Raw genomic sequence first — 19,397 nt, 5'->3', positions numbered from 1 at the left:
TGACCCTTCCTCCGATTGCCATTCTCCCAAACTTGGAAGCATTTTATTGTACAGGAGCGATGCCCAAAAGAGGGGAAAGGTTGGCTGCGGAGCAAAAATCTGATCGTCCGAAGTCTTTTTACCCTTTGTTGCCGATCCTAAAAGAAAAAGGGGGATCAAGGAGGGTGGGTGGATGGAAGTGACCCAGTGGGGATGGGGAGGGATATACCTGCAGCGCAACCCCCATGGAGAAGCCACACGTACACTTTACTGCAGATCTGGTAGAGGAAGAACAGGAGGAGGAGGAGGACGGCTCCGACCAGGATAAAGCGCAGCTGCTGTGGGAAAGTGCCTGCAGGGGACCAAGCAGGAGAGGGGCAGGTTCCTTGGGGGAGTTCCTTGACACCCCACCACTCAGGACAGCTCTCCCCCAAGGACGGATGAGCAGGGTGACTGCGGGAGGGACTGCGTCTCACTTGGGGTGACGAACACAGGCTCTTCGCCAATCAGCTTGTAAACAGCAAGGATCTGCTCTTTCTCGGAGTCAGGATAATCGAACCAGAGTGGCTTTATTTCCTTGGCCTGCCCCGGTCCTCCTTCAGGCGCTGTAAACCCAAGAAGCCTCCGTCACCGAGAGATCAGAGGTCTCTGTGTTGATAGAGCAGTGACTTCTTTCCAACAGTTCCCTAAGAGGCCACTTAACACATGCATTATTGGGCCCAGCCTGGGTTCTGTTGGGAAGGAAGGGGCATTTCCCTTTTGCTCCCTGCCCCCCTTCCAGAAGTGCTGCGATGCTCCTCTGTGCCACCCCTTTTGTCCTCCTGCTTCCTGCAGGCTTCCCAAACTCGCTCTGCTGTGACGTTTTAAGAAAGATGGCAACCAAGGCAGGGAGGTAACCAGGCGGGTGGGGAAGTCTGCCGTTCCTTTCCCCTTCCCCTCCGCTGCACCACTGGAGGGGCCCTTGGAGTGTTGAGTGTGAATTTTTAAATCAGTAGTTCATATCAAGAACAAAATATCTAGTTCCAGACAATCCTGGGAAAAGTTCCTGATCTGGGGGAATAGCAACTGGGTGGGACTGCGGGGGTGGAGCTTTGTCATGCAGTGTGCAGGGGGGGTTACACGATTGGGGTGAGTGGTACAGGAGGGCCGGTGCTCACCTGTCACCTGTTGGGGATCAGTCAGGGCTCCCCTGAGGGAACTTGTACAAACGGACAGGAGCTGAAGAAGCAGGAGTTCCCTTAGTGTCAGCATTGCTGTTCTGTTGCCCTGGCCCACATTCTATGACCTCATAATAGAGGCCCCTCCCCCTTTGCCCCAGTTCTCCCCCCTTAAAACAAAAAGCAAAACCAGTGTGGTCAAGAGCGGCGGCTTCTAATCTGGCGAGCTGGGTTTGATTTCCTCGCTCCTCTGCATGCAGCCACCTGGGTGACCTTGGGCTCGTCACAGCCCTGATAGTGCTATTCTCACAGAGCTCTCTCGGCCCCACCTGCCTCACAGGGTGCCTGTTTAGGGGAGAGGAAGGGAAGGCGATGATCAGCCACCTTGAGAGTCCTTTGGGCGGTGAAAAGCGGGGTATAAAAGAATTAACTCTTCTTCAAAAACAACCACATTCCCAGAAAAAAAGCAAACGCCCGTCCTATTCCACTCAAAAAAGAAAATGCGAGAGCTTGTGCAGTACTAACGACTTTATTGTAAGCTGTCTTTTTGCCCCTTCCTTCTAACTTCAAACAAGAGATCCAGGGAAGGAGAAAGTCATAAGAGAGAAGGAAACGGAAGAGGAGGGGGGCTCCAGCAAAGGCACGTTCAAGGGCTGCCCACACCGAAAGGAAGACTTGCCCCAGCCCCACTGATCTCTAAGGCACTCAGGAGCCTGGCAGAGAGGCCTGGATTTCCAGCCCCTGTCAGGTTGAAGCCGGTTTCGGAAGGATCCCCAGCAGCCCTCCTGCAGCCGTGAAGAGGTTGATCGGGGAGGACCCATCGGTGATGAGCGTGGACTGGATCCCCAAACCCTGGAGCAGTTTTGCCTGCAGGAAAGAGAAAGCCAGAAGGCCTCACGGTCTTGAAAAGCCTGTCCCTTGGCATCACGCCACGCTCCCCGTGGCTAAGAGTCGTCCGATCCGCTTTACCCGCTCATCCCTTTGCCTCGGCCGTTTGCCCGAGAACGGCCTTCTGCACCCCCCTGCCCTCCCCTCCTGCTGCTTCTTACCTGCATCTCTGGCCCGGCCACGGCGATGTCCCGGATGGTGGTGGCCCCCAGGGCCTGGATCACAGCCTCGAATTTCTTCACTTCGACAGCAGCCAAAGCTTCGGCATGGGCCACGTCCAGGTCGGCCTGAGCCTTGGAGAAGCCGAGCTCTTGTTCCCGCGCTTTGGCCAGGCGCTGCAGTTCCGACTCCTGGGAGGGAGGAGGGAGGGTGGGAAAAGAGGGGGTGAGAGAAGAGGGGTGAGAGCATCCAAGGCCCAGTCCCTGGCATCTCCACCTAAAAGGACCAGGTGATGCGAAAGGAGTCTGCCTGAGACTTTGGAGAGCAGGCTGCCCGTTTGAGCGGTCAATGCTCAGGGACCAAGGTTCTGGTTCCGTTAAGGCAGCTTCGTGTGTTCATAGAGGAGCCTGTTTTGAATGCGGAAGGTCCCAGGCCTCTTCAGTGAAAAGGGACCCTGCCCTGGGTGACGTGAAAGACCTTTCAACTTACCGTCCTTGACAAAACCTCTACTGAAGCAAGAGGTGCAGTTAAAAAGATTTGGGGACCCAAGGACAGATTAGAAAGGAGAACAAACAAATCTGGATAGTGACGGGGAGGGGGAAGGACTGCTATTACCACATATTTTGGGGGCATGCAGATTTCTTTCCCCCACCATCTAGACCTTCCCCCCAGCCGGAGAGGCCAAACTGGCAGAGAGCATGAGAAGGAGGAGCTGGACTCACTGTCTCAATGGCCGAGGCCTGTGCCTTGAGTTTGGCCTGCAGGACAGCACCTTCCCCCTCGATCCGGGCGGCCTCTGCTCGCGACTGGGCCTCTGCCTTGGCTGCCCCGGTGCTCTCGACCGCCGTGCTGCAGGGAGAAGAGACAACCAGGAGAGATGCGGCCTTGTGCTAAACACACCCCGGCCACCCCACCGGCCTCCGGCCCGCCCCACCTCAGCGCCTCCAGCTCCAGGAGCTCCTTCCGGGCCCGTTCCACCTCGGCCTGGTCAAGGATCTTCTGCCGCTCCAGCCGTCCCCGTGCCTCTTGCTCCAGTCTCTCGGCTTCATGCCTGGGATGCGAGAGAAGGGATTGCTTTCAGGGGCGGCCAAACTGTGGCTCTCCAGCTGCCCAATGGACTACAATTCCCAGGAGCCCCTGCCAGGATCTGCATTGTGGGAATTGAAGTCCATGGACACCTGGACAGCCTCAGTTTGATCACCTCTGGGGGATCAGTTTAGAGGGGAGGAGATAATGGGGAGGCTTTGGCCTCCATGCCCCGCTTGTGGGTCTTCTGGGGCCCCTGCTCAGCCACAGTGAGAAACAAGGATGCTGGACTGCAGCAGACTTATTTGATCAGACTCAGGAGGGGATACAGTCCTGGACAAAACCTCCACTGAAACGGAGAAATCTGAGGGCTGAAGATCAGAACCGAAAGGAGGACAATTAAAGCAGAGAGAGATTCCTCCAAGTCAGGCATTGGTTGCAAGGGGGGAGAGAGATGGGGCAGACTGGTTGGGAGTGGGGGAAGGTGATGCTCACCATCCCCAAATTTGGAAAGTCAGGGAAGAGAAAATCAATGGGAGCAGACTCCTAGCAGCTCTGGCAGCTTAGAAAGCAATACTTTAATGGGGCCATGCGACTTGGCAGCCAGAGAGGGAGAGGGAGAGGGAGAGGGCCGGCTGAAGGGCAAGCCATCAGATCGCTCTGTGCTAAAAAGCGTCCAGCTTGCAAGAGGAGGGAAGGCATTTCGATACAGCCGCAGCGCTCGGAAACTCTGAAACTCTGCCCCGCCATCTTCTTGACAGCAATCGAGCTGCTTTGGGAGGGGAACACGCTACCCTGCTTCCCTTCCTGTCCCCAGCTTGTCCCCCCAATTGCTGGAGAAGAAAAATCAGTTCTTATACCCCGCTTTTCACTGCCCAAAGGAGCCTCAAAGCGGCTGACCATCGCCTTCCCTTCCTCTCCCCAAGGCAGGCATCCTGCGAAGTAGGTGAGGCTGAGAGAGCTCTGAAAGAAACTACTCTGTGAGAACAGCTCTATCAGGGCTGTGACTAGCCCAAGGTCACCTAGCTGGCTGCACGTGGAGGAGCAGGGAACCAAGCCCGGCTCCCCAGATCAGATGGTGTGCTGAAGTACAGATCAAATGGGGGATCCATGAACTTCACCCAACTTTTCAAAGCTAAAGCAAGTATCAAGAGAGCTAGTTAGGGACATTCCCTCCCCCTGTCCCTCAGCCCAAAGTCCCCACATGGTTGCCCACCCCCTCTCTCTTCCGCTAACCCAGGCTTTCTCAACCAGCATTTTGTGAATCCCTTGATGGCCCCGGAACGATTTCCCGAATGGGTGGGAGTTAATTAATTTTTAAGATATTTTTAATTTTGCTATTTATCGGGTGATACAAGAATATGTCGATCTGCCCTCCCAAAATAGCCAATGATGGGCCAGGAAAGGGTGGGGAGGTGTCCCGGGTGGGCGTGAACACAGCGATGCTTCCCAGCCATGTTCTGCAGCATCGCGCCACTTCTGAGGTTCCTCAACGCCTGAAGAACATTTCAGGTTTAAAAGCCAAGAAAGGCTGCTGAGGGCGAGGAAAGAGAACGATACACAGCAAAACCAAGCCCAAGCCCAAGCGTGTCTGTCCTGCATAATCAATACTGGCCCCGGAGCTGTCGTTTTCTTTGGCCTGGTTTTTCCCTCCTAGTTAAAGTGCTAAGAATGCACAATGCGGGGGGGTATCGATTCCCAATAATTCCAGGAGCCTGGCGGGGCACAATGTTCTGGAGTCCGGCTTTGTGGGGGCGAGAGATCAGAGATGCTGATTCAGGGGGCAGGTGGGGGGGGGGTTGCTAATGGCAAGAGAGCAGCCAGAGCCCAGGGACCAAAGGCCCCCAGCCCCAACCCAACCCATACCGAGCTGCCGCCTCCTGAGAGTTGGTGGTGATCTCGATGGCCAGCTGGACGCTGCGCTGGAGAGCATCTCGGGTCCTCTGGTCCACGGGCTCCACGCTCTGGATGTCGATGCTGCTTATGATGAGGCCGTTGGGGGCAAAGCGCAGGGAGCTCCCCAGCTTCCCCTCGGTGTCAAAGCCGAAGACGGCCGCGCTGATGAGGCGGTTGGAGTTCTGGGGGACACGAGGGGCTGTCAGGCGGGACAGGGCCAAGTCCGGACACCGCTCATCAACAGAAACACCCTGAAGCCCGTGGCAGCTCCAGGCGATCCCTTGTCCAGCTCTGGGACAAGGGAGAATGGCTCCCCTTCTTCCTACCTGACAAGATGTGTTGTGGCCTAGCCCATAAGAATATTTACCAGGTGGAGGAAGAAAAATATCACCTCTTGCTAGAATTGTCAGCTTCCAGGTGAGGTCTGGAGGGCTTCTGGAATTACAACTGATCCCCAGACTCAATTCCTCTGGAGGAAGTGGCTGCTTTGGAGGGCAGACTCTTAGCATTATACCCCGCTGGGGTCTCTGCCCTCCTCAGAATCCACAACCCAAATCTCCTAACCTGGACTTGGCAATTTACCACTGATCCACCCATCTCCTATGGTGAAGAAGAAGAAGAACTGGTTTTCTATACCCTGCTTCTTACGACCCAAAAGAGTCTCAAAGCAGCTTACAGTCACCTCCCCTTCCTCTCCTCAGAACAGACACCCAGTGAGGTGGGTGAGGCTGAGAGAGCTCTGAGAGACCTGTGACTGACCCAAGGTCATCCAACTGGCTGCAGGGGGAGGAGGGGAGAACCAAGCCTGGTTCTACTCTTAACCACTGTACCACGCTGGCTCCCACGGCCCAGTCAACACAGAACTGCCAGTAGTGAACCCTGCCCGGGGGGTGCAGCACTGCTGCCCCTCCCCAGCTGTGCAAAGAGGCCAGAAAACAAGGTGGACGTAGGAGTTACGGAGGTGTATTCCATCGGGAGAGAGTGGCAGAGAGGACGGTGAAAACGGGCCACTCACCTTATGGAAGTCGTCAAAGGTGACGGCGGCCACAGCACCCCGGATGCGCGAGGCCAGCGTCTTGCAGGTGTCGCCTACGAAATCCGGGACGCTGAAGAGACGGGAGGCCTCGGCCACGGCAGGGACTTCAAAATGCCTGATGGGCGGGAAGAGAAAGTAATGCAAGGAGACGCCATGACCGCTCTTAAGCAGGAACGCGGCACTTACCTGAGGATCCGAGCCTCCTGCACCAAAGGAGAGCCTTAGTGGTTCTTGGGCCCCAGGCAAGAGCTCCAGATGGGATCCTGGAATCATTGCTACCCCTCCTGTGGGGCCAAGCGAGGTGTCATCCTCGTCCCAGGCAAGGTGGCAGGAAGCTTCCATGGGAAGCCGGCTGTCCAAGTCCTGGAGGGGCCCAGGGCAGTGGCCCCGATCGCCCATTGGCTGATCACCCAGTGGCTGTCTGGGAATCAGTCCCTGTCTGTCTTGAGCAGAGGTCTTTGGGGATGGGGTGTGGCATCCAGTGGAATACTGCACCTTTCTCTGTGAATGCCTGCATTTCCTTTCCTGATTTATTTGAGCCAAATTTCTTCTGCCACGCCTCCTCTCCTCCCTCCAAGCCCCTCGGTTACCCTACGCCTTACAAACGGATTCAGTATGTTGAATATGAATGCATAAGAAAAAGAAAGTCGATTTTTACAACCCAAACTTCTCTAGTCACAGTCCTGATCGTGCTGCAGAGCAGTAATGTCAGGGCTCTCTCTACAACACAGGGTGTCTGTTGTGGGAAGAGGAGCGGAAGGTGATTGTAAGCCACTTTGAGATTCCTTCGGGTAGTGAAAAGCGGGATATAAATACCAACTCCTCTTCTTCAAACCCAGTTCTCCAGATCGGAAGCCGCCGTTCTTAACCACAACTCCATGCTGGCAGAAGGAGGCACGCAGGGCCTTCCAGAGCGCATACTTCTGCTTCATTTGCACCCCTTGTCTTTTGGCAACAGACACTCCCCCGTTCTGCACTGCCCTGCCTCCACACAGCAGCCCCTCCCTCCTATTCCTCCCCCCCCCCCCCCCAGTTGTGGTCTCTGACCTCCTGGGACTCTCACCAGTTGTAGGCCAGCTGGAGCTGCAGGCGGGCGTGATCGGCTGTCTCGATGGTGACGATGTCAGTGCAGAAGTCCGGCCCCAGGAGGAGGCAGATGGCCCGGCGGGCGTGGGGCCGCTTAGGCCGACCCCCGGACAGACTCAGCACCGTGAACTGCTCGTCTGGCCCCAGAAGCACCAATTCTGGCCCAAAGACCACCCTGGGGAAAAGAGAGGCACTCGATGGATGCCTGGCGATCACCTTGGGAAGGGGGAAACAACAACGCTTGATTGCTCTCCCCCACCCCCACCCCCACCCCTATCGCTGTAGCTATAATTCCAGGGGGACTCTGGGCTCCACGTGGAACGGACATCAGGGTCTCTCAGCCACCCCATCCCCTGAGCTTCAGAACGCTCTCCCCAAAACGGGGATCTCAGCAGCAGGATTCTCACTCGGCCGCTTTCACGAAACCCGCCCTATGAAGCAGCCCGTGGCCTTATTTTCGAGATGCACCCTCGAGCGTGCGATTCCCCCACGGTTTCGATTTGATTCTTTGGGATAATGTTTTGGAAGCTGGGGTAGCGGGAAGCGCTTTCAAAGCGTATACAAAACACCGGATTCATAAAAGGCCTCCGTCCTTGGCCTCTTCCCGCAGTGAAGCAGGCGCCTGTTTGAGCCAGGACTCAAGCAAGACTTAGTCATATGAGCACCTCCAGTGCCAGTTCCTCTCCTCGGATCGTGAGCGTGTTCCTTCCTCACTGCCGGCGCTGAGTAAGCAGCAGCCGTAGCTCCTCCGGGCACCCGAGACTGACGAGAAAGGTTTCGTGTCAGCCGCAGGCCGGGGACTCCAGGCAGCCAGAAGGGCTGGCGCTTCTCATTCCCGAGGAAATCTCTCCTTGGTTCATTTTAATTTATTTATATTTGTTCATTTAATTTTTGTTTAGACCGCCCCTCTCTGCAGACAGCCTCCGGGCAGTCTACGACATATTAAAATTCCAGCTAGAGACAGTTAACAGCAATAAATATCCCATAATGTTCCGATTGTCCCGCTTCTCAGCCATTTGTTCAGTGTGGGAGGAGGGAGGCCCGTAGAATTTTATTTACTTGTTCTGGCCTCAACCACTGGCCTGGTGGAAGAGTGATATTTCAGAGGCCCGGCGGAACTTAAGGAGTTCCGCCAAGGCCTGGGTCTCAGTTGGCAACTAAATTCCACCAGGGCAAAAGGCCATGGCTCTAGCTGAGGCCAGCTGTACTCCTTTCAGGCCAGGAACCAACAGCATTTTGGTATTAAGAGGATCGTAGCGTTCTTTTGGGGGCAGACAGGGAAAGGCGGTCCCTCGGAGACGCAGGGCCCAGACGGCATGAGACCGTAAAGGTTAGAAACAAAAACTTCAATGTGCCGCTTTCCCCTAAAGGAGCTCCTGGCAACCTCACCGCTCAGGCCCTCCCCAGTCCTCTCACCTGGATTTACGCTCCTTGTAGTCATACACTTGCACTGTTGCATTGTGGGGGACGCGGTAGGTCACCACCTGGGTCTGATCGCGGGAAGTCTCTCTGCCCCCTTCACCGGTGTCACGGGAGCGATCCACAGACGGGTCCCTCCCCAGGCCCAGCAAAGATTCCACATAGGGAGGAAGTTCCTTTTTCCACAGTTCTTCGTCCTGAGTTAGCATGTACGTGTGGCCAATGACAGCTCGGACCTGGGGGGGAGAAGAGAGAGAGGAAGACTAAGGGTTTTGCTGAGCCCCAGCACCAAAAGATTGGTGTGTGTATGTACAAACACTATAGCAAGGGGGACCAAACTGCGGCTCCCCAGGTGTCCACGGACTACAATTCCCATGTGCCTCTCGATTTATATTGAAGAAGAAGAGTTGGGCTTTGTACCCCGCTTTTCACTACCCGAAGGAGTCTCAAAGCAGCTGACAATCGCCTTCCCCTCCTCTCCCCACAACAGGCTCCCTTGTGAGGCAGGTGGGTTGAGAGAACTCTGATATTACTGCTCTATGTGACCAGCACTATCCGGGCTGTGACAAGCCCAAGGTCTCTCAGATGCCTGCATGTGGAGGAGTGGGGAATCCAACCCAGCTCGCCAAATCAGTAACTGCCACTCTTAACCACGACGCCAAGGGGGTTCAAGCAGCCAGCCCCTTGCCTAAGAACAGAAATCACACTCTACTCTTCACACCCACAATTGCCCCAGGGATCTTTGGATTGGACCCCACGTGGGGAAAAGTGGCAGGACATGGGAGTCTGGGGTAAGAAGAAAAGCTGGAGAGATCTGCTGGAAAAAAACCCAGTTAGGATCTAACGCTTTGCTAAAGGGAAAAAAAATTAATTCCCCAAAGGGTTTCTGTTGCACGTGCCACCAGCTCTGCTCACCTTCCCACTCTTGATGTCCCGCACATAAATGCCTTCGTTCTCAGCCAGCGGGATGGCCTGGCGCCGTTCCAGCACTTCCACCTCAGCCGGCGGCACATACTCCAGAGGCCCCTGGATCAGCCAACGGTCACCTGGCTTGCGTATCACCTCTTCCCCATCCTAAGGAGGAGGCAAAGAGAGAGACTGCAATGCCTTCAGAGTTACTTCCCCCGTTCCCTACCCAACACAGGCTCAGGCCTAACCTCGTTTGTGTCCTCCAGGGGTCGGAGGGCACGGAGCAAGAGTCCCTCGTCTTCGGAGAGGATGTAGGTGTCCTGGATCCCGTTCTCCAGCCACTCCCCAGGCTGCAGGAACAAGGAGGTCTCCCCCTGCAGAAGACACACGTGAGGCTCAAGAAGTCAGCCCGAGAAATATAATTCATTCCAGCACCCCATCTAAAGGACCCAGGGCCAGAAACGTAAACAAGCAGTTCCAGTCAGGGAAAAACATTCACAGGACTCCTTGGAAAGCACACCTGGGGGCTTCCCAGGTCTATGCACTCGTGTACCTGAAATATTTGCAGAGAGATGGCCGACATCCTCAAGCACCAAGTAGGTAAGGAATTTAGCCCCCCCCCCAACATAGCCAAACTAACGCTCCAGTGCTAACAGAAAGGATTACAATAAAGCCAGTGTAGTGGTGTAGTCAAGAGCAGTGGCCTGTAATCTGGATTACTGGCTTTGATTCCCCACTCCTCCTCTGCAGGCAGCCAGCTGGGTGACCTTGGGCTGGTCACAGTCCTGGTAGAGCTGCTCTCACCAAGCAGTCCTGTCAGAACTCTGTCAGCCCCCCCACCTGCCTCACAGGGTGTCTGTCGTGGGGAGAGGAAGTGTAAGGTGTTTATAAACCACTCTGGGATCCTTTAGGGGAGTGAAAAATGGCGTATAAATAAACCAACTCTTCTTCTAAATATGGCATGAACTCACCCAGCAGCTGTGCACTACAACTGGTACACATGTTTATGTACCCCTGGGAAAATCCCAGTTCCCATATGCCATTCAGAGGCCTCTGCCCACACTACATATCTCCTGAAGGCACAGCCACAATGGACCATGTCACGGCAGGGTTCCTCTATGCGCCAGAGCCTTCGCAACGCGAAGAAGAGAAGCTCTGTGGCGGACACATGAAGGCTGAGAATATTGCTGGGCACTTGAACCGTACCAGCACTGCTGTCGTGCCTAAAGGAATTAGTAGCATGTTGAATCAACATGATGGTAAATGTTGGGGATGTTACAAAACAAGGGGTTATTTTTATCATATGCGGTGGTATGAGAGAATTAAACAAATTTTGGATTGGTGTTCAGGCCATTTTGTAAAAGACACCTGATATTGAATTTCCCATGTATTCTGATTATTTGTTCTTCAGCTTTTGTTCCTGATAATTTACCAGTGAAGGCTAAAAATTCTCCCATGACGGCGGCAGCAAGAATGGTAACTGCTCAGCGATCGAAGCAACTGGACTCAGCTAAGACGGCGGTTTGGTTAAATAAAATCGGAGGACTATGCAGAACGGCTAAACTAACAAACTTGGTAAACAGAAAGCCTTCGGAAGAGTTTTGAGATCACTGGCGTTTTCATTTGGATTATATCTACAAGCAGAATGTTTGACCTGTATTAGATTAGGTGGTTAAGTTGCAATAAGTCGACGCTAAGTGGTCCGTGCTGAATGCCTTTTTTTTTCTTTCTCTATTTCTATTCTATGAAAATAATTTTTTGTAAAAAGAAAATACCAGCACTGCAGAGTGAAGAACCAGGGTGCCACCGAAGCTGCTAACCTTATACCCCAGGCCTGCTGCCATGCATACATCAATGTACCCAGCATGTGTAAGGAGATCTACCAGAATTGTGGGTATAAGATTGCCGCGGCACTTTGGGAGGCTCAGCCAGGGTGCCAAGGCGGCCCGTTGCACAGCTCGGGCACGGGCCCAGACGTACCTTGATCACCTTCTTCTGCCCGAGTTGGGGCTTGCCGCTGGAGTCCACTGGGTCACAGACGACGCAATATTGGCAGCTGTTCAGGGTGGTGATGTCAATGACGCCCAGCACTTCCTCGTAGACGTCGGGGATGTGGGCCTCCGTGTCGGCCATGGTGACCAGCCACTCTTCCCCCGTCTTCCTCGCCACTCCCTGGGAGTCCCGGAAGGTCTTGGTGGCACGGAGATGCAGCGCTTTCTTCGAGGAAGAGAGATGAGCAAGGGATGGGAGAGCACACGGACCCCCCTGTGCCCGCATCCAGAAGCTCATCCCATGAATAAAACTCCCACAGAGATCCCAAGCGTTTGTAAGGCTGAGGGCAAATGCCCACATCTCTTTACTATATATTTTCTTTGTAGTCCACCAGGACTCAAGGCAGCTTACAAAACATTCCACGCCTATTAAAGCTACAGTCTCAACAAAAACAGGAAAGTTCCAAATATGTGTTTAAATCTCCACAAATCGACCCCCAATAAGCAAGAGCAAGCTCTCTTCCCCCGGGGACGCTCCCTACGGAGGCCTTCTTCCACCAGCAGCTCCAGGCAGTGGACGAGACACTCACCTTCTCCGTCAGCACAAAAGCATCCACGGTGTCGACCACCTCCTCAAAGACGCCGGGTAAATAAGCACCCACCCGCTTCACCAGCCACTCCTCCCCTGCCAAGGGAAGGGAGAGAAGAGATGGATCAGAGGCGAAGAGAGCCCTCCGGAGGGCTGCGGGAGGGGAGAGACGGAGCAGGTACCCGTAACACGTCTGTTCCCTTCTCTGTCTTCACACTCCTTGCGGGCCTGGAGCCTTATCGCTTGGTTGGGCCGAATTATGGTGGCTTGGATGGTCTCGACGACCTCTATCTCCTTGCGGGGGATATAGGTGCCTGCAAAAAAGAGAAGCACATGATGAGAGGAGACCAGGCCTCCAACCACACTGGGCGGAAAGGGAACCGATGCCTGCCTACCAAGGCCTAACTCAGATAGGCCAGGCAAGCCATTCCCACATGTCTCAGAAGGTAAGCGAGGCCGACCCTGTGTAGTATTTGGATGGAAGACCTCGGACTGAGTTTCTCCAACATACACAATGAGATCTATCTAAACCTGCCTACCAGGTCCTTCGAACAGCCATTCGTCCCCAGAGACATGTTTTAAACCCTGGTCATCTTCGTAGTCCAGGAGAGCTCTGAGATGGAGGGCCGTATTTGCCGGGACGACCTGCAGAGGCGTGACACCCTAGAGAGAGAGAGAGAACAAGGGAGACGTCATGCCAAGGGTCAACTCCGGGTGACAACCCGAAATCACTAGACGCGCTCCCATGTCAGCGTGGCACAAGGACCTCCCAGATGTTCTGAGAAGCTCGCATCCTTACCTGCTGCAGCTCTTCTCCGGGGTACAAAGGGAAAGGATCCTGGGCCAGCCGGATCTCTAGGTCAGCATGCCGGAGCCGCACCTGCCCCACGGCGTCCAACTGGACGGCGTTATCTGCCCCTCGAACGACCGGGTTGAGGATGATGCAGTAATGCCGCGGAGGAACCATCACCATCTTCTTGGGGGTAAAGACGATCCTGAAATGGGAGGGGGGGGGAGATCAAAGGTGCAGCTAGATTCTCAGGCCCAAAAATTCACTTTAGCCAGGAGGAGGAGCTCTTTGCTCCGAGTTCTCTACCAAGGCAGGTTTATGTCCTTCATGAGAAGAAAAAGGAGGGCTGGTTTTTATACCCCGCTTTTTACTGACCGAAGGAGCCTCAAAGCGGCTTACCATCACCTTCCCTTCCTCTCCCCACAACAGGCACCCTGCGAGGGAGGCGAGGCTGAGAGAGCCCTGATGCTATTTAAGAAGAAGAAGAGTTGGTCCTTATGTGCCACTTTTCTCTACCCGAAGGAGCCTCAAAGCGGCTTACCATCACCTTCCCTTCCTCTCCCCACAACAGGCACCCTGCGAGGTAGGTGGCTGAGAGAGCTCTGACAGGACTGTGAGAACTGCTCTATCAGGGCTGTGACGAGCACAAGGTCACCCAGCTGGCTGCATGTGGAGGAGCAGGGAATCCAACCTGGTTTAGAAGATTAGAAGCCACCCCTCTTTCCAATTACTTCACAAAGATAGGCAAAATAAAAAAACAAGCAATAAAGCCCGGTATGCAAAAAAAAAAAAAGTACAACAGGCTCTAGGAATCTTGTTAAAATGTACCACCCTTTTGCACTGCCCACCCCTTTAAAATGACTTTGTGCACTTAAGCCAGCCTTGCTCAACTTTTTTTTACCATTGAGGAATCCCTGAAACATTCTTCAGGCTTTGAGAAACCCCAGAAGTGGCGCAATCGTGCAGAATAGGGTGGGAAGCAGAGCTGTGGACACGCCCACCTGGGGCTCCTCCCCTTCCCACCCCCCTCCAGGCCCATCACTGGCTTGGAGGGGGGGAGGATCATATGACTATACATGGTCATATCACCCGATAAATGCTTGACACATTTTATAAATATTAAAAATTAATTATTTCCTACCCCTTTGGGAAAGACCTTCCAGGGTTTCATGGAACCCTGGCCTAAGCAGTATGTTTCCCACCTTTTTCTTTCCTGGAAGAAGCTTCCCCCCTACCCAACAAGCCGGCGTTTTCTCTCTCCTGCCAGAAGGGCCAGGCTCATGGCATTTGCCTGAAGGGAAATGGGCAGGCGTGTGCCACCAGGCTCTGCAGGGCGTGATTCAAATATCATGGGTGCAGGTGAGGGAAGGGCTGCACTGAGGGAACCACGAAGGGGCAGGGAAGGACGGGAAGTCATGTATCACCCCTTGTCTCTTGAGCGGGTTGCATTGTGCCTCCTTCTTTGAGAAGCGAGTCAGCAACCAGTATGCCTTGCCTTTTATATACGACAGTAGAAGTAGATAGTAGAAGATAGTAGAAATAGTCACCATGTCAAGTAAATGTGGGTGCACCCTGCCCAAAAGGCTGGGAACCGCTGCTATAGGAAACTCATGGTAAGAGGCTACAGTGGGGTAGTGGTCAGGCCCGCAGATCAGGATTTGGGGGACCCAGGTTCAAATCCCCACTCGGCCATGAGTCACTCTCAGCCTAGCCTACTGCACAGGGTTGGTGTGAGGGAAAATGCACGGGAGAAAACGACGGGAGAAAAATGTGCTGAGTAAATAAATATCAGTATGGTACAGGTAGCTTCAATGTGGAAACCCTTTTCAGAAGGAACGGCTGCTCAGAACATGAAAGGAAGGGAAAGGGCTCTGGGGGGGGGGGGGAAATCTCCAGGCAAGCCCAGAAACAGCGTCATGGCCTGGCTTTGCTCTTCACTGGCAAAGGGGCCCCACATTAGGCTGAGGCTCAAACCCAGCTGGGCCTCCATTTCACTTCCCCAAGAAGCAAGGGCTGGCCGCCTCCGGGTGGGGCCTGGGGACCTCCTGGAATTACAGCTCCTCTACAGAGTTCCCCAGGAGAAAACAGACAACAGTTTCCCAGCCTGGAGCCAGCCACAGCAGGACCTGGCAGCCGTGGGTCCCCTCCCTCCAGTCCCCCTCTGCCTTTCTGCTCCTCCGGCTCACCTCTCATTGTCCTGCCGTATGTAAGTCTTGGGCCCCATTTCCACTCGGGTCACATTTGAGTTCTGGTCCAGGACGTGGATGTAGTGATAGGGGGGAATCCGGATTATCGACTCGGCTGCCATTTCGCCTCCGAAGGGTGTTCAGGGAAGAGCCAGCGATAAGAGCTCTGGAAACGCAGGGAGAGAAGAGTTTTCTCTGACTCAGCTTCTGCCAACAAGGCCAAGGGGCAGGAAATCTGTAGGCACCTTTTGTGCCTACCTGTAGGCACCTGGGGACAACTATTTGCACCTCCTGACGCTGAATCCTTCAACCAACAGAGCAAACCAGCTGGGCAGGTTGGCTTTTGACCAGAAGCAGCAGGCCCACGCCCTTCAGGGGCCAGCCAAAGGCCTCACCCAGTTGTGCACCCTGGAATCCCGGAGGGAAACACACGGATGCGCCCTTCCACCCGCACTTCCACCCCCCTTCCGCCACGGCTTGCGCGTGGCTCTAGCCGCTGCCCAGAGTTCACACCCACTTTTGCAAAGTACACGCAAAGTGGACGGGAAGCGCGTTGACTCCGCTTTCGCGCCCGGTTCCAGGGAACTCGGGAAGGGCACGGAAGGCCCGACTTCGGGGAAAGGGGGCTGAGCCTGGCTCTCCGCCAAAGAGACACTCCCCGCCTGCATTTCTCCCGGTTGCACCAGCGGGCCCTCCCCGCCGCTGGCTGGCAACTCGATCGCACGCGCAATCTGCGAACCCGGGCGGGATCCGCGGGGGCGAGGTCTCGCCGGATTCCCCCTTCCGATCGGGGGAAGGGAAAGGAAGGGGGGCGGCCGCGGGGGCGGCTCGACGGGAGGGCAAACTTACCAGGCGAAGGCTTTGGGGAGAGCCACGCAGTGTGGCCGGGAATTCCCCGGCAGCGCAGATTTCCCGGCAGAGGAGGAGCGAAACGGAGCGCTTTGGCGAGGTTGTTAAAGGGGACAGGCTGGCGGGGAAGGGCGCGCGCCGCCCCAGAGACCGGCGGCTGCTCAGGCCGAGGGGGATCAGCGAGTCCGAAGTCTGCTAGATTACCTGCCTGGACAGAGCACCGGCGCACACTCCGTTACAAGGTCAGAGTCCAGTGGCACCTTTAAGACCAACAAAGATTGATTCAAGGCGTGAGCTTTCGAGTGCAAGCACTCTTCCTCCGACTATATTCCCACCGTCATGCTGGTCAGTTCATAGTCGGAGGAAGAGTGCTTGCACTCGAAAGCTCACGCCTTGAATCAATCTTTGTCAGCCTTAAAGGTGCCACTGGACTCTGATTTTGTTTCGTTGTGCTGCTTCAGACCAATCAAGTTGGAAGATTAGATAGGTAGGTAGGGATGGATTGATTGATCCACTGCCAGTCCAGCTTGTGTTGGTTTACAATAAAATAATAAAAACCCATAAAACAGAAACAAGAAAAGTGTTCGATGGCGGGTAAAATAATCTATAACCCTACTCCAACTGCAGCTTGTCCCGGCAGGACACACCAGTCCCCAATATCCACCATCGTCCTCGGGAGAGGCGCCTCTGCCCAGTTGACCAAAGGTTGAGCCCCTACAGGACTCTGCAGGGGATCATATAGGGAGAGACCCCTAGGTAGGGAGGGAGGTGATAGATGGAAGATGATGGATGGATGGAAATCTTACACCTTCTCTGACCTACACGTGAAAGTTTATATCTGGATTAAAACTTGGTTGGTCTTTAAGACCTCTCAGCCCAACCAAGTTTTAGTCAAGATCTAAACAACCAACATGGTTGGTCTTAAAGGCGCCCCTGGACTCAAATTTTGTTCTGCGGCTTCGGACCAACAGAGTGACCCACCTGGATCTCTCTCCATTCCAAAAAGGCAGTGTGCTTAGGCATAATGGCATGCCCCCTTCTTACAACTGGGAAGGACAGGTGTTGCTGGACAGGTAAGCAGCAAGAAGGAAACCGAGAGGATGTGCTTGTCCCAGAAAGGAGATGCAGCAGGTGACCTCCTGAGACGTTACAGCAAGGGGTGGTATATAAATTGAATAAATAAAATAAATAATTATGCCTAGCTGAGGGCACTCCCTTCCCCAAACCCCTCCCTCCCCAGGCTGCACCCCCACATTTCCAGAAATTTTCCAATCCAAGTTTGGCAACCCCACCCCACATCCATCTCTTTACTTTCTGACCTCAGGGGGCTTGGTGCAGGAGCCGGATTCTTCAGGCATGTTTGCTCTATCAGTGGAAACATCACTCTGTGTCCCCTTTTGGACATCTAACATTTTTCTAATTAGGCCAAGAATCAATGCTAGAAAAGAAAGCTGTGTATCTGGAGGGGGGGGGCTACAGGCCCACAGGACAGAATTCAGGACAGGGGGTGCTTGTACCAGTTGCATGGTAGCTCCTGTTTCCTCCCCTCAGGGGGAAAAACACATAGCTGGTTCACACTACAGGAGATGAACAGTATCCATATAACACGTCTGAGAAAGAGTGCTTGCACTCAAAAGCTCACACTTTGAATAAATCTTTGTTGGTCTTAAAGGTGCTACTGGACTCTAATTTTATTGTGCTACTTCCGACCAACACGGCTACCCATTTGAAAGTATCCATATACTGACTTTGACAATAAAGCTGCTTTTAATGTAGGGATCAGACTATACTGAATCTGGATTCAACTCCCCCCCACTAATTATTAGCTATTTTATATATATAAGAAAGCATCTCCTACACAAGTCCAGGGCAAAGAGGAATATTTCAGTCTGTTGCACATTCACGATTCCCAGTGTGGTCCTGGCTTCTCTCAAAGGTGGTAAGGAATCTCAAGACAATGCATATGAAGTGATTTGAACACTGCAAAGTTTTATTAGAAATCTGGAAATGCACAAGGATTGGGCTTCCCAACTTTCTAACTGAACATTTTTTTACATTAACTTTAATTGAACGTTTGTTACGGAAAGTTCAGCCTGGAGAATCCTGTATTCATGGAAGTCTTGCCTCTTATACTGTAGATCCTATGAGTCCAGAAGCTTTGGTGTGCATGTGTGCTTCCTCAGACACAATGAGCGGGCACACAAAAACTTCTACCTTGCAGAAAACTTTGTGGGTTGTAAAGGTGTCTTGAGACTTTGTTCTGCTGCTTCAGACCAACGCGACGGTAGATCCTTGTTGCTGTTTATTTGTAATCTTCTCTCCATCTTTGATAATGTAATTTAATTTTATAGCCCGCCCTTCCCACTGGGCTCAGGGCGGGTAGCAATGAGACTAGTAGTCCATTTAATGCACCTCCGCCCTTCAGCACGATCAGCAACCGCGGGCTGCCCTTTGTGCGCCTGCGTGAAAGGCGCCTACGGTTCGCCATCTTAAACAGGCAGACGGACGGCCCCCGATAATTAGCCCGGGCTGCAAGCGCCACGCATGCGCCGTAAGGCACTAACCGCGGTGAACCGCAAGCCGCTAGAGGCGCAGGCGCCCTAATTTGTTTACAACCTCCTCGATCCACTCGGGCGCGCGACACACCCAAGCCGGCGAGCCGTACTGCGCACGAGCGTATTGTTTTCGCAGCGCCTCCGCATCGTGGATGCGTGGGTCTTCCCAAAGCGCATGCGTCGTTTCTTTCTCTCCCCACCCCCTCGCTAAGACTACGGCGCCGATTTTCCACCTCCCCACCTCGCATGCGCGTTAAGAAAATTACTGCTCCAAAAGTGTGGTTTGGTTAATTTGTTATCCCTTGCAGGTACTTTTTGGCCTTTTGCGGCTTCAGGAGGAGCAGGCGGCTGGCGGCAGGATTACACAAGCAGGGAAGGGTGCATGTGCCCTATTCGGTTGTCTCCCTGCTAATCCGTCAGCCATTTTATGTTCTGTCTGAACTAGCCGTTAAAAGGCTTCCAGGCGGCTAGCCGTGTTGCAGCAAAATTAAACAGGCGTCTTGCGGCCCCTTAAGGTACGTGCGCTGCAGGACTGCAGTAATTAGGTTGGGATTCCTGGCCACTTGTTTGAACGTATGACTCACTGCACTCCGCTAGCAGTTACTTCTGTAGTATGCATGCAGCTGGGGACCAGTTCTATGCACACTGCATTACAAATATACTGTTGAACATGTCTGGCTTCCACAAATGGTACTTTGGAGGGAAAATGCCGAACATCCATATTTCATGTTACAGCTGGAGCAGCCCCTGCTCTTCATAATGCCATCAGTTAAAGCAATTGCCTAATTCCCATTTTGGTCATAAATTCAAGGGGGTAGCTGTGTTGGTCCGAAACAGCAGAACAAATTGAGAGCCCAGTGGCACCTTTACGACCAACAAAGT

General features: G+C 53.8%; 1 protein-coding gene and 1 long non-coding RNA gene across 6 annotated transcripts in view; both read right to left on the bottom strand.

Moving 5' to 3' along the window:
- Positions 1-10: 10 nt before the first annotated feature.
- LOC143826144 (uncharacterized) lies at positions 11-936 on the bottom strand. The gene is made up of 3 exons (XR_013227011.1): positions 456-936; positions 244-331; positions 11-137 (listed from the first exon to the last, which is right to left on the bottom strand). It is a non-coding gene; the product is annotated as an uncharacterized LOC143826144 (long non-coding RNA).
- A 708-nt stretch (positions 937-1,644) lies between these two features.
- MVP (major vault protein) overlaps positions 1,645-19,397 on the bottom strand; it is a 20,744-nt gene continuing 2,991 nt past the window's right edge. Inside the window, exons 1-17 of one of the 5 annotated variants that reach the window (XM_077314538.1) lie at positions 15,961-16,201; positions 15,112-15,277; positions 12,935-13,130; positions 12,675-12,798; positions 12,318-12,449; positions 12,137-12,231; positions 11,536-11,772; positions 9,804-9,929; positions 9,562-9,720; positions 8,644-8,882; positions 7,205-7,402; positions 6,121-6,256; positions 5,076-5,287; positions 3,118-3,234; positions 2,906-3,032; positions 2,186-2,374; positions 1,645-2,003 (exon numbers count right to left, since the gene is read on the bottom strand). In XM_077314538.1, the coding sequence (XP_077170653.1) occupies positions 1,881-2,003; positions 2,186-2,374; positions 2,906-3,032; positions 3,118-3,234; positions 5,076-5,287; positions 6,121-6,256; positions 7,205-7,402; positions 8,644-8,882; positions 9,562-9,720; positions 9,804-9,929; positions 11,536-11,772; positions 12,137-12,231; positions 12,318-12,449; positions 12,675-12,798; positions 12,935-13,130; positions 15,112-15,233 (2,532 nt within the window). In that variant the 5' untranslated portion in view covers positions 15,234-15,277; positions 15,961-16,201 and the 3' untranslated portion in view covers positions 1,645-1,880. Of the gene's footprint in view, positions 2,004-2,185; positions 2,375-2,905; positions 3,033-3,117; positions 3,235-5,075; positions 5,288-6,120; positions 6,257-7,204; positions 7,403-8,643; positions 8,883-9,561; positions 9,721-9,803; positions 9,930-11,535; positions 11,773-12,136; positions 12,232-12,317; positions 12,450-12,674; positions 12,799-12,934; positions 13,131-15,111; positions 15,278-15,369; positions 15,585-15,628; positions 15,894-15,960; positions 16,202-19,397 lie in introns of those variants that run through there. The other 4 variants (XM_077314539.1, XM_077314540.1, XM_077314541.1 and 1 more) reach the window with 4 other exon arrangements.

Source organism: Paroedura picta, chromosome 16, assembly GCF_049243985.1.
Source record: "Paroedura picta isolate Pp20150507F chromosome 16, Ppicta_v3.0, whole genome shotgun sequence".
Classification (NCBI taxonomy): Eukaryota; Metazoa; Chordata; class Lepidosauria; order Squamata; family Gekkonidae; genus Paroedura; species Paroedura picta.
Note: the sequence above shows the minus strand (reverse complement) of the source record. Positions and strands in the feature narration are given on the sequence as shown.